At 37.4% G+C, this 14109-nt stretch overlaps 2 protein-coding genes across 6 annotated transcripts; one reads left to right on the top strand and one right to left on the bottom strand.

Annotated features, from left to right (window-relative positions):
* Position 1: 1 nt before the first annotated feature.
* On the bottom strand, positions 2-6752 carry LOC307170180 (persephin). 3 transcript variants are annotated; one of them, XM_079891224.1, is made up of 3 exons: positions 6636-6752; positions 1036-1242; positions 2-679 (listed from the first exon to the last, which is right to left on the bottom strand). In XM_079891224.1, exons 2-3 carry the CDS (start codon positions 1112-1114, stop codon positions 291-293), a joined length of 468 nt encoding a protein of 155 aa, XP_079747350.1. In that variant the 5' UTR covers positions 1115-1242; positions 6636-6752; the 3' UTR covers positions 2-290. The 3 variants fall into 3 exon arrangements, with proteins under 3 accessions (XP_079747350.1, XP_079747348.1, XP_079747349.1); XM_079891222.1 differs by lacking the exon at positions 6636-6752 and adding an exon at positions 5510-5585; XM_079891223.1 differs by lacking the exon at positions 6636-6752 and having other exon boundaries at positions 1036-1494.
* Positions 6753-6895: 143 nt separating this feature from the next.
* On the top strand, positions 6896-14084 carry yju2b (YJU2 splicing factor homolog B). Of its 3 annotated transcripts, none has more exons than XM_079891225.1 (10): positions 6896-6975; positions 7394-7448; positions 7797-7850; positions 7940-8022; positions 8102-8157; positions 8377-8437; positions 8523-8665; positions 12076-12248; positions 12335-12473; positions 12665-14084. In XM_079891225.1, the coding sequence occupies exons 2-10, from the start codon at positions 7446-7448 to the stop codon at positions 13123-13125; spliced, it is 1173 nt and encodes a 390-aa protein (XP_079747351.1). In that variant the 5' UTR covers positions 6896-6975; positions 7394-7445; the 3' UTR covers positions 13126-14084. The 3 variants fall into 3 exon arrangements, with proteins under 3 accessions (XP_079747351.1, XP_079747352.1, XP_079747353.1); XM_079891226.1 differs by having other exon boundaries at positions 6919-6979; positions 12665-14078; XM_079891227.1 differs by lacking the exon at positions 6896-6975 and adding an exon at positions 7164-7242 and having other exon boundaries at positions 12665-14078.
* Positions 14085-14109: the final 25 nt, after the last annotated feature.

A 14109-nucleotide genomic window follows, 5' to 3' on the forward strand; every position in this document is an offset into this window, starting at 1 on the left:
AAATATCTTACATTTTTGGTTTGGATGGAATCAGTCTTGACTCAGAATTGGCCATTCAAACACAGTATTGTGTTGCCATTAACCAAAACTAAACTTTTAGACGCAATTATAGCTGAATAAGCCATGTCATCAGAGAAAGCAACATATACATCTTAATACATTTCAGTACATACATATTATTTCTTCCTGAATAAAGTACCTTAAACAGCCTTTTATTTAAATTCAAGGCACTATTCGTACAGTCTCTAAACCAATAGGATAAGCAGACAGTAGCTGGATTTGGGCTGTCTCTACCCCATACACACACATGCAGCGGCGGAGAGTTTCTCCACTTTGTGCCAGCGATGGAGGTTGTCGAGGAAGGCTATGTCCTCGTGGTGTGTGGGGCGACAGCAGGGCTGATGGTGCCAGTGGCCGGTGTATTGAAGGGTGCCGCTCTGCAGGAGGTTGGTGAGCGTGAGGTCGTGGTTGGAGGCGAGGCGAGGGCAGGTCCCGCTGCAGTATTTAAACAGCACCGTCTCATCCGAGTCGTATCCCAGCCCGAGGTCCCGCACCTGCAGCAGGATGGAGTGCAGAGCACACGGGGACTCAGCGCTGCGGGGCGACCGAATCGCCCTCCCCGAACCCTCCTTTTCCTCACCATCACCTCCTCTTCTCTCTTCGTCACGGAGGTCTGTGTCTGAAAAAGAAAGTGCGAAACATAAATACTCGTGGTTGCCAGAACTTAGAAAAGTAGCAGCACATCTCTATTCAGTAAAAATGCTTGATTCAAGGTCAAATGTATGATGGTAGCACTCAAAGTTTTTCTGAAAATGCCTTTTTGTCTACATTAAAAGTCAATGGGGTCCAAACAATAGTACTGGACCCCATTGACTTCCACTGTATAGACAAAACATTTTTTTTTTTCAAAATAACTTCTATGTGTTCCACAGAAGAAAAAAAGTCATACAGGTTTGGAACGGCAATTGTGAGCCTATAATAAATCTACAGAAATTGAGTTGCCCTCTCCTCAAAAGTCATGACCTCCAGGCTTACCCAGTAGTGTTCTAAGCCAGTGTCCTTCTCCCGCTTGAACGCAAAACAGCAGAACGGTGATCTTCAGTAGTGAACGCATCGTTCTTCTTGTCTATTCGCCTGGTTTTCCTTCTTCAGGATGAGAGCGCAGGTGATGCTGAGATGCGCCAGAGTCACCGTCTCTTTTATAGGCATCTAAGCGGGGCGGAGGGGATGATGGGGTGCGGCCTGGAGGGGAGGGAGGTGGAATAACCCTTCACTCTCTCACCTGGACTCGTGGCTATGATTAGAGGCAACTAGATGTAATGTTTGGAAAGCCACTGGTATTTCTTTAAGTCTGAGCGGCTGAGAGTATGGAAAATGGGGGTAAATTGTTTAAAGCTGTTGGACGTCTGACTGGCGTAGTCATCATGGAGGTTGAGCCGATGAAACACATGGAATAGGGTTTTTTTTTTACACACATTTGATACAATATGATGAACAAGGAAAATAAAGGGTTAACTGTATGAAGGATGGAAGAAAGGCCCATAATTAAAAAAAAACTAAATAGATGACAGAAGTTATTTGAATGGAAATTCCAAGAATAATGGCTGTCTTCAGATACATAAATTTGGGGATTTATTAAAATATGATTTTTTTCTCTCGCTATCTACATTCCTTATTTAACTATGAAGGCATGAAGTCCTGCAGTGCTGGAGAAGTGAATGCGCATGACTTGCAGTGATATCTTGTGTTATATGAGTAAAGCGGCACCATAATATATTTGGACACTTAAGTCACACTTAATAGCATTAGGTAACGAATTTTAAACCAAGCTGCATTTGCAAACATTATTTTTGTGAAATATATTGCTTAAAATCTTTTTAATACATTAATTCATACATTTCAGACACATTTATTAAGTGTGTTTCAAGCATCCACATACTTTTTTAGGCCACTGTATGCAAGTGGATCTTAAACCGACAACCTTAACCTTTAGCTATAAAAACAAATTTTTTGTTAAATCTTCTACCAGACAAAGAACATCTTTCAGTGTTGATACATTCCATTATGAATCTAAGGATAAATAAATACAGCACTTTAAAAAGATAACAGGGTTGATTGTTTTACAGTTCAGTAAGACTTGCTGACCTCACCATGACGATACTACGGGGCTCTTTGTCAAAAAGAGATTTTAATACTGATAAATAGAAATCTGAAATCAAATTTTTAGTAATCATTTACTATTTAAAATGATTGTAACAGGGTTGATATTCTAAGCGTCATCCTCTACTGACAAAACAGAAGATATTTACATGCCTTTGAAGAGTTCATTTTCTGAAAGGCAGATGTAATTTTGACAGAATTATTGTAATAAAAGGGAGTTATAATGGTAACGGGGTTGACAGTTTTACAGTTTGATTTAACATTCCTTGCTAAATTGTGCTCACCATTATGATACTCAAGGGATCTTGTTAAAAAGATAATTTAATGCTGGGATTATACAAATATCTATTTTTTAGCAATCATTTACTGTTTAAAATCGTGCATGGTAACAGGGTTGACATTCTAAGAGTGTGCCCTATTAAAAACAGGAGACATTAACGTGGCTTTGAATGTTCACTTATTTTAAAGATGTAATTTTTACAGGATTATTGTAATAAAAGGGCTTTATGATGGTAACAGGGTTGACAGTTTTACAGTTTGATTTAACATTCCTTGCTTTGTGCTCACCATACTCAAGGGATCTTGTTAAAAAGAGAATTTAATACTGGAATAATACAAATATCATATATTTTTGCACTCATTTACTGTTTAAAATCGTGCATGGTAACAGGGTTGACATTCTAAGATTGTGCCCTATTAAAAACAGACATTTTCGTGACTTTGGCAGTGAACTTCCTGAAAAGATGATGTAATTTTGACAGAACTATTGTAATAAAATGTTATGATTGTAACAGGCAACAGGGTTGACTGTTTTCAAACTTAATTCCACTATTCATATATTTTCTTTCCTTATTATAATTATGTTACTGTTCTGTGCACAGATGTAGTAATTTTGACAGAATATTTGTAATAAAAGGAGCTAAGATGTAGGGTTGAAGTTACTTTAAGTGTCTTTATTCTAACTTCTTTTTAAACTAAACTCCACTGTTCGTATATTTTCTTACCTTATTGTAATTACGGTATGTTGTATTCCATCTTTCTGTGTGGCTGTCCATCGCTTAAACCGCTAAGGCTGAGGATGTTACCTAAACTTTAAACTTCATAGGTATAAACAGAAAAAAATAGCCATGCTTTGCAGATATAACTTAATGCAAATATATATCTATGGTGGTTTTATAAAATGTAGCTAAATCCTTTAAATAAATTGAATTTTAGTCTGAGGATAATGCCAATTCTTATTGAGTGCAGTTATATTTAAGAAAAATACCTAAGAGTTTGGATTGTGTGCAGTTTGGAATGTTTTCCAGTCAGACATCCATCAATATTAAAATTAGATCAATGGAAAAGGATTTCAGCCAATCGTCGGGCAGTTTAAATCTGACACAGGACCATATAACAATCTGCTTTACAGGGAGACTTCCACAGAAATCTCTTCTCAGCTAGTCTGTTTCTTTTTAGAACTCTTTTTAACCCATCCATCATAACGAAGATTACAGTGAGATCAGTTTCCACTGGTGCTGCTGCCATGCTGTTGACTCAAACCTCCTTACAACCTTGTTAAAACTGGACGTCTTCATCCAGACCAGAGTGAACATGCAGTGTTCAGGTCTGCTGTGTCCCCAGACACGCAAAGGAGAAAGAGTGAATTAGATCAGTAAGAGGGAATGGATTTGGAATATATTAGCTATTTGTCTCGCCAAAACAACAAAAGTATGATATATTCCTTTTTGCTTCGGTTTATTATCCTTTCCTTACTCCTGTTTGTCCTCCCAGAGTTATGTATGATTCCATCCTTGAATAAAGCCGAAATAAAGAAGATGATGAAGAAGTGAAAGTAAGGAGGATATGCATGGCACTTTACACTACAAATCTGAGCCTGAAAAACATTAGATCTTTTTTTCCTTTTCAAAAATATGGTCAAAATATAAAATAAGCAGATTTCTATTCAATATATATTGGGTTTGCATTTTTTTCCAACCCTGTTATCCAAACACGTTTTTCACCAAGAGGACTTTATTTTCTAGTATGCACATGATAAATAAACATACAAATAAAAGTATATATATAAACATATACAGTATATGCCAGAATAGGTAACAGGGTTGCAAATTTAGCCTAAATTTCGTTGTCACTCAGTAGGGGCTATAGCTAGTTTGCAACTTAATGTTCTTTTGTAGTTATGATCAATTTACATGTCCTATAAATTAAGAAAAGAATTAGATTTTAACATTTTTTAACAATAACTATGAAACAGGGCTGAACTTGAATGCAGTTAACACTACATTTTGTATTAAATTTGGATTGGATTTTTCTTATCCTGCTTTAGAGTCTAATTGATTTCACTGCTTAGATGTCACAACTTGTTTTGTTTGTGGCAATTTAGGGGAAATCATTGAATAAAATAATCAATCAGCAGTTACAGGATGGAATACAAAAGGCAAAGGTTAAATGTTATGCTTTCAGTAATTAAGTAAGGAATAATTGATGACGGGCCGTTGAATTATTTGGGAAAAAAATGCACATCCGAGGTGGCATAATTTAACAGATTACATCAAAATTATGACATATTTTAGTTGTTGGACAGCCAAGTGTTTTACATTTGTGGCTAATTCATATGAATTCATACAGTCTCATTTGCATGTATTCGTACAATTTGCTTACGCCTAATGGTTAGGTTTCGGGGTGGACCTTCATGCTTAAGTTTTTTTTATTATACGTTTCCGTCCAAATCACATCATATAAATTCATACGAAATCGCCAAATGTGTGCAGGCATTTGATGTGTTTAAAAGTAGCCAATTTTCATACTTAGTAGCTACTTTCGATGCTAATTTCTGTACGATAATTAGTCTTGCGTAGCCAGACCTTCAGACTGATGGCAGAAGTTTGTTCAGCGTCATGATTAGGGGCATGGAAATGTGAATTTAATGTTCCAACAATAACAGACTGGTCGTTCACTATAAGTGCCTCAAGTGAAGCTTTCATACTTCTTTTAAAGAGTCTATGCCGTGAACTTCACTATACTTGTTAAAATCCATTGTTTAGTTGATCCAGATAAGCGCTAAACACGATGACTTTCTTCTTCCATAAGGGGGTTTGGCATCACAACGGCTTTGTTTCTCGGTGGACCGTTAAAAAACACGACGCACACGTCTCCTGGAAATTCTGTAGAATTCAACCAGTCATAGAATTTTGTGTGCCTTTATGCATCAGACCCTCAGCCAACAGTCCATGAGTGTGACATCTGAGGCTGAGACTATAAGATAATAGTTTATCAAACTATTAAATAGGTCTCACCCAAAAAAACAAAAAAAACAAAAAACACATGGGATTTGTCCACCAAAGCGTACCCTATTAACGGAAGTACAGTCGGGATACGGTAACCCTTCTGGCATGTCCTGAAAGACCCTCTCAGGAATCCGAGGCAGTCTGAGTCAGGCAGGAATGAATATCAAAGTCACAGAGTGGAAAAACAGTCTCACTCGCACACTGTAAAACACACAGTGACATGGAAGGGAGGTGTGGACCCACGGAAAAGAGCTTTGTCTGTCTGGTACAAATCACAAGAGCTCACCTATGCATGCACTCATGGATTTAGTCTTAAAAAAGTACATAGTCTCTCAGCATTCCTCATACTTTTGTTTTCTGATAAGATAATTCTTAGGGAAGATGGATGCAAAACAACACAATATTAATGAATCACAATAGCTCTACTTGATCCAATGTGGTCTGTAAAGTATTCTTTTAAATAATAATTCATTTTATGTTATTACAGTGAAACTGTGTAACATATTTTAGAAGCTTACTGTATATGATATCGTTGTGTTCATGCATGAGTGAATAATGCAACTTGAAATTTTTTTCTTATATGCGCCTGTTGGCAAACACCTGGTTCCCAAGAGCGCAAGCTAAATGACTATAAAGAGAATAAAATGTGTCTATATGCTGCTCAGGTGTATCGTGTGTTAGATCAGGGGCATTTCTCAGGGGTGTTTAAGGTATGGATGACCTTATACCAGAGTTGTGTTGCATTCCTTCCCCGGCGGGTCTCCCGGCCGGCCCATATAGGGCTCGTCTGCTCCGGGCAGGAATGCAAGAGCAGCGTTCCAGTATTGGGAAGTATTCTGTGGGAATTAGTGGGGAATCTCAAACTCGCCAGACAAGGGCTGTTTGTGCTGTAAATCTGACCAGCGCACTAGAAGCTCCTGCCTCCTCCATCACTTCTCATCCACTCACACCTTTCTCAGCATCCCTCCATCACACTGGACCAGCAGGGCACATTGAACTCCAAAGGTATTTTTATTTTTTTTCTTCAAAATGGTATTTATCCTATTTGTCTCATCTCATGTATGTTTCCATGCCTAAGATTGGAAAAACCCTCACATGTCCAAGTTTTTCTGACCACCTGGCTACACATGCACAAAAAATAAACTCCAGAGATGTTCCATTACCACTCACTGGCGGGAAAATGCCCACCTGGAAGCGAAATCCCAACTGGCAAACATGGCATGGTTATTCCGAGTGAATGTGAGCCAACAGACGACAGGATGCTATTTACGCCTCACGATTGACTCACAACGGATTTTTCCATCTCAGAGGGGTTCCCCGTTGTCCGAGTATATTTTATTTATATGATAACCTTACATTTTATAAATTTAAATAAACTTTTTTGAGATTTTGAGTTACCTGTCCGTCGCGTCGCGTCGCGTCGCGTCCTCCGCTCAAGAGGTGGCGCTGTCGGGACTCTCAGCTCTAGAGTGACGCGAGGCGACGACGACAAGGAAACTCAGACGCTGTTTACGCAGACGGTTGTTTGGTCAGTATTTTAACGCAGGGCATTATTTTCATCTAATTTATAATGTTCATATGTTTCTACGTGTATTAGTAGTGTAAATAGAATAAAGTTTCCGCAGTGGTTGTTGTTTGATATTAGTCGGCTGGTTTTTGGTTATTTTAAGACATATCGTGTATCAGCTGACAACTACAGTCAATTTGCGTTTTATTGTAATTATAACACGTTTTAATTTTTGCTCTGGCAATTTAATTAGTCCTGTAAAAGTACTGGAGTGACAGTATTACCACGGTACTTTGATATACATAAGCGCAGCGTCATGTCCATGAAACAATGTATTATTTTTGTCAGCGTTAAGGCGATACATGTAACTTATAAGAGTCTGAAACACCATATTTATGATTTATAATAATGTTTTTCTCTACCATGTTCTTTTCTGCAGTTGTATTCTGATTGATACTAAAATCATCTGGAGCTGATCTAAACCAGAAAAAATGGTATGGACCATATTTTTAAGTATTATTTATATATTACTATCTATTAATAATTTTAATTTGCTTTTATTTTAATAATTTGTTTTAAATTTTAGTTAAAGTTTTAGTCATTTTTATGTTTTATTTTAATTTTAATTTTAAATATGAATAAGCTTTAATTCATATTTATTTCAGGTTTATTTTTTGTCATTTTGGCACTTCAACTTAAACTTTTAACTAAGTTTTTCATTTAATTTTATTTCAGCTTTATTTCAACTACTGAAAACCATTTTTCATAGTTTTAGTTAACAATAACACACTGGTTCTGTTAAAAAAATAAAATATTATTTTAATGCTTGTTCTCTGTTTTAGGGTGAACGTAAAGGAGTGAACAAGTACTACCCTCCGGATTTCGATCCAGCCAAGGTGAGAACAACAATTTTTCTGGGTTCTGTCTTTCAAGACTGTGTGACAGCTTGTGTATTAAATATCCTGACATATGTATCTCATAACAGCATGGCTCCATCAACGGCTACAGGAAAAGTCACCCGCTGCGGGAGAGGGCCAGGAAACTGTCTCAGGGCATCCTCATCATCCGGTAATACACATTTTCATTAAACAGTATCTGTCACTGTTTTTTGATTCACATGTGATGATTGTTTGTTTTGTGTTTACAGATTTGAGATGCCTTATAATATTTGGTGTGATGGCTGTAAGAATCATATCGGCATGGGTACGACTCTTAAGTTGTGCATAAAGCTGTACTACTCGTACTATTTCTGTAGTATATAGTATGTAAATTTTACATAGTTTGTCACAATGCAATCCTCTCCAACTTGATTTTCTATTTCTCTAGTGTGATGAATTACCCGGATTTCTTCTTGACTCAGTATTCCATTCTGAACATAGATATTTTGTCTGACAGGATGTCTAATTCGTTTTGTCTTTAAAGGGGTTCGATACAATGCAGAGAAGTCGAAAGTGGGAAATTACTACACAACTCCGATATACAGGTGATATGTCGTCTGATCTCTTACTGTTCAGTTTCGTATGCCACGAGGCAGCATGTGTTAACCTGTAGGTTTGTGTGTACCACAGGTTCAAGATGAAGTGCCATCTGTGTGTGAACTACATAGAGATGCAGACAGACCCGGCCACCTGTGATTATGTCATTGTGAGTGGAGCCCAAAGGAAGGAAGAAAGATGGGACATGGCTGAGAATGAGCAGATACTCACTACTGGTGCGAAACTGTCTGTCTGTCTGTCTGTCTCTCTATATCTGTCTGTCTGTCTCTATATATCTGTCTGTCTGTCTCTATATATCTGTCTGTCTGTCTGTCTCTATATATCTGTCTGTCTGTCTGTCTGTCTCTATATATCTGTCTGTCTGTCTCTATATATCTGTCTGTCTGTCTGTCTCTATATATCTGTCTGTCTGTCTCTCTATATATCTGTCTGTCTGTCTCTATATATCTGTCTATCTGTCTGTCTCTATATATCTGTCTGTCTCTCTATATATCTGTCTGTCTCTATATATCTGTCTGTCTCTCTATATATATCTGTCTGTCTGTCTCTATATATCTGTCTGTCTGTCTCTCTATATATCTGTCTGTCTGTCTGTCTCTATATATCTGTCTGTCTGTCTCTCTATATATCTGTCTGTCTGTCTCTATATATCTGTCTGTCTGTCTCTATATATCTGTCTGTCTGTCTCTCTATATATCTGTCTGTCTGTCTCTATATATCTGTCTATCTGTCTGTCTCTATATATCTGTCTGTCTCTCTATATATCTGTCTGTCTCTATATATCTGTCTGTCTCTCTCTATATATCTGTCTGTCTGTCTCTATATATCTGTCTGTCTGTCTCTATCTGTCTGTCTGTCTCTATATATCTGTCTGTCTGTCTGTCTCTATATATCTGTCTGTCTCTATATATCTGTCTGTCTGTCTCTATATATCGGTCTGTCTGTCTCTATATATCTGTCTGTCTGTCTGTCTCTCTATATATCTGTCTGTCTCTATATATCTGTCTGTCTCTCTCTATATATCTGTCTGTCTGTCTTTATATATTTGTCTGTCTGTCTCTCTATATATCTGTCTGTCTCTATATATCTGTCTGTCTCTCTCTATATATCTGTCTGTCTGTCTCAATATATCTGTCTGTCTCTCTATATATCTGTCTGCCTCAATATATCTGTCTGTCTCTATATATCTGTCTCTCTCTATATATCTGTCTGTCTGTCTTTATATATTTGTCTGTCTGTCTCTATATATCTGTCTGTCTCTATATATATCTGTCTGTCTGTCTCTATATATCTGTCTGTCTCTATATATCTGTCTGTCTCTATATATATCTGTCTGTCTGTCTCTATATATCTGTCTGTCTGTGTATATATCTGTCTGTCTGTCTCTATATATCTGTCTGTCTGTCTCTATATATCTGTCTGTCTCTTTCTATATATCTGTCTGTCTGTCTGTCTTTATATATTTGTCTGTCTGTCTCTCTTTGTATATCTGTCTGTCTCTATACCTGTCTGTCTGTCTGTCTGTCTGTCTCTATATACATATCTCTCTGTCTGTCTGTCTCTCTCTATATTTGTCTGTCTCTCTCTATATATCTGTCTGTCTCTTTCTATATATCTGTCTGTCTGTCTTTATATAATTGTCTGTCTCTCTATACATCTGTCTGTCTGTCTGTCTCTTTACATGTCTGTCTGTCTCTCTCTATATATCTGTCTGTCTGTCTCTATATATCTGTCTGTCTCTATATCTATCTATCTGTCTGTCTATCTCTATAAATCTGTCTGTCTATCTATCTATCTATATGTCTATCTATCTATGTCTATCTATCTATCTGTCTATCTATCTATCTATCTATCTATCTATCTATCTATCTATCTATCTATCTGTCTGTATGTCTATTTATCTATATATATGTCTGTCTATCTATCTATCTGTCTGTTTCTATATATCTGTCTGTCTATCTATATGTCTGTCTATCTATCTGTCTGTCTGTCTGTCTCTATATCTGTCTGTCTATCTATATGTCTGTCTATCTATCTATCTCTATCTATCTGTCTGTCTGTCTGTCTGTCTCTATATATCTGTCTGTCTATCTATATGTCTGTCTGTCTGTCTGTCTCTATCTATATATGTCTGTCTATCTGTCTATCTATCTGTCTGTCTCTATATAGCTGTCTGTCTATCTATATGTCTGTCTGTCTATCTATCTGTCTGTCTGTCTGTCTCTATCTATCTATATGTCTGTCTGTCTATCTATCTATCTATCTGTCTGTCTCTATATAGCTATCTATCTGTCTGTCTGTCTGTCTGTCTGTCTCTATCTATATGTCTGTCTATCTGTCTATCTGTCTGTCTATCTATCTCTATCTCTCCGTCTGTCTGTCTGTCTGTCAGGGCTGCACAATATAGAAGTACGATATTTTGCGATAACTTGTTAAATAGTGCGATATTCAAAATGCGATACGACGATGATGCTTTAAGTGTGTAAAATAAATGTAATTATGTTCAAACATATTTAAAAACTGAAAATGATATAACCAACATACATGTTTCACAATCTATTTTTTTAAGTGAAGAAAGCATCCCTACAACTGAAATTGAACAGCAGTGTTTTACTGTAGCTGTATAAAGTAAGTGTCATTTTAACGTCAGTGTAAACTTCAGGGTTTCAGGTAGGCCTACGTTACTAACCTAACTTAGGTTTATTTAACAACTGAAATTGAATAGTTAAATGTAAAAATAAAACACTGCTTAGTCTTCACTGTATGAATTATATTATACCATTAAAGCTACAAAAGTTATTCTATCAAGAGCAGTGAGAGATTTTCTCTTTGTCTTTTGTTGTTTGATTAACATTAAACACACAGACGGAAGCAGGTTTATTAGGCTGCTGTCTCTTTAAGAGCTGCACGGATCCAATAAATTAATACACGGGTGCTTTTTTTCTCAACTGTTTGCCCCAATTAAGATAAACTGACTGTTTAAGTGAAAACTCACCAAGACGGGCATTTTTTCCCCCTATCATTTTCTGTGTATCTGGCCATATAAGCTGCGGAAGAGAGAACTGAAATCGGGATTACGTGCTCTCCGAGACGCAGTTTTCTGTGTGTAAATAGGCCCCACTTCTCTTATTTCTCCTAATAAGATTAAGCATGTCACACGTATGTGACAGTCATGTGTCCAGTCTATTCTCTAATGTCTGCGTCGACCTAAAACTCATTCATATTCTTTTGAAGGATTAAAGTCATTCAGTTATTGTAAGCCATTGCGATATGCAAATCGCGTTATGTACATTTGTGATATTTCGTTAACTGATGTATCGTGCAGATTTTCTATCTATCTATCTATCTATCTATCTATCTATCTATCTATCTATCTATCTATCTATCTATCTATCTATCTATCTGTCTGTAAATCTATCCATCTTTCTGTCTCGATCTGTCTGTCCATCCATCTCTGTCTATGAGCTAATCTATTTGTCTGTCTTTCTGTCTATCTGTCAGTCCACCCATATTTTCAGTATTATTTATTGCAAATATTTGAAAAAGGCATTTGAGTAATCAATTACAGTTATTTGTATGACAGTCATCAAGATATTTAGGCTCAGTGTGCTGTTTTCCCTTATAGAGCACAGTGAGAAAGAGAAGCTGGAGACAGATGCCATGTATAAATTAGATCACGGAGGAAAGGATAAGGAAAAGCTACGTGCTGCCATCCCGTCTCTCAATGAGCTTCAAGATCACCAGTCCAGCTGGAAAGATGATTTTCAGCTGAACAGCGTCCTCCGCAGGAAGTTCAGGGTGGGTTACACGTTGCCCGCTGCATCAGATATGCATCTGCCATGAAAGATTTGCCACGTTAACCTATTCCTGGTTTGCAAATACAGTCTGAGAAGAAAGTGATTGCCGAGGAGGTGGAAAAAGACAACGCCGTGCGAATGAGGACTGGCCTGTCCATCCCGTTATTACCCGAGAGAGAAGAAGATAAGAAGCTCGCCTCACTACTCACCCTTCAGATTCCAGACTGTGAGTGAACCTGCTCTCTTTTTCAAGTCAAAAATCTATGTATTATATCTGTTTAATTAGATTTTTTATTTGTATATATATTAATCTTTCAACTGATTTTACTATTTGTTACTCTTTTTGTTCATCTTTTATTGCTTATAATGGATAAATCTATACATATATTGATCTGGATAAATCTTTTTCTCTTCCAGCTTATGATGAGGGTCAGCAGTCGAAAAGGAAACAGATATCGACTCGTTCCTGGTTCAGTCCCTCGTCTTCAGCGGCAGGGGGAGCTGCCGGGAGCCTCTTGCTAAAGTTAGGCCAACAGGGTCGAGGAGCAGCCATGGCTAAAGCACTCAGCTCGACTATTCCCAGCCCACACATTCTGGTACGCAGGAAGTCCGAAAATGGCAAGACTGAAAGCGCTAACATTATGAACTCCAACTCGTCGTCTCCCGACACTAACCCAGCAGCTGTGGACATAAACCCCAGGGACTCATCTTCTCCTCTCACAAATAATGCGAATGTGAGCAAAAACACAAACACTCACAGCTGCACTACAGAGACTCGTGAAGGAACCACATCAGAGGAGGACAACGCCATTGACCCGTGTGCTGGAAAGTCTCTGGTTGCAGATTACAGTGACTCCGACTCGGGCAGTGAGGTCTGAAAAAGATCGGAAGTTTAAATTATTCACACGTATATCAGTCTTCTTATGGTCAACAATTAGTCGTCATTTACCAAAAAATAAACTCTTCCATACTGAAAAGTGTGTCTCTTTTTAACTTTCAAACATTGAAAATTGAACTTAGTTTATTGATTTGCTCACAGCAATCATGGTAACAAACTCCAAAACACAAGGGGGCGAGAGAGTTGCATTAAAATGCCTCTTGCATTTAAATGGATGACTGCGTCAGAAATCGCATACTGTCTAGTGTACCAGAATTGATGAGGAACGAAGTTTGCAACTGTTAAAAAAAAGGTCTATAAAGGCTGCATCCAAAATCGCATACTTCCCTACTATATAGTTGGCGAAAAACAGTGCGGCAAAAAAAGTATCTCCAAATATAGGCTGCAACCGATATTGCATAATTCCCTACTATTTAGTAGGCGGTAAACAGTATGTCACAAAAGAAGTATGTCCGTATTCACAGTGCTCATTAAACAGTAGGTGAAAAGTACCTGGATGACCTACTATTTCAGGAGACAGTACAGTAATGCTATCTTTCAGAATATGCTTCCAACACATTCCAAGGTTAAGGTTGGGTTTAGGGTACGGTCACAGGGATAGTATTTGTTTCTGCTTTGTGTATGCAATTAGCACTCTGTAATAACCAATGAAATCTTTAGAATTGGCTGCTGGATGGTGTTTGCACTTCTTTATGGAAAGAAAATGGCTTATTATTCAGGTAAGTTGCTATTAAAATTTAGACTTTAAATAACATGATCTGGAAGATTCTCTTCAAACTGACAGTAGTTGACCTAAAAAGGAAAATTTGCTGTAAAAATTATATTTACACTAATTTCTGCATTAGCGTCCCCTTGCGGCAACGCAGAGAAAGCACAAACTACAATAAACACCGTGGTACTGGCATCATGATAATGAACGTTTTCACAAATTTTACTCAGAAAATAAAAAAAAATCTACTTTTAA

Source organism: Squalius cephalus, assembly GCF_949319135.1.
Source record: "Squalius cephalus genome assembly, chromosome: 13".
Taxonomy (NCBI): domain Eukaryota; kingdom Metazoa; phylum Chordata; class Actinopteri; order Cypriniformes; family Leuciscidae; genus Squalius; species Squalius cephalus.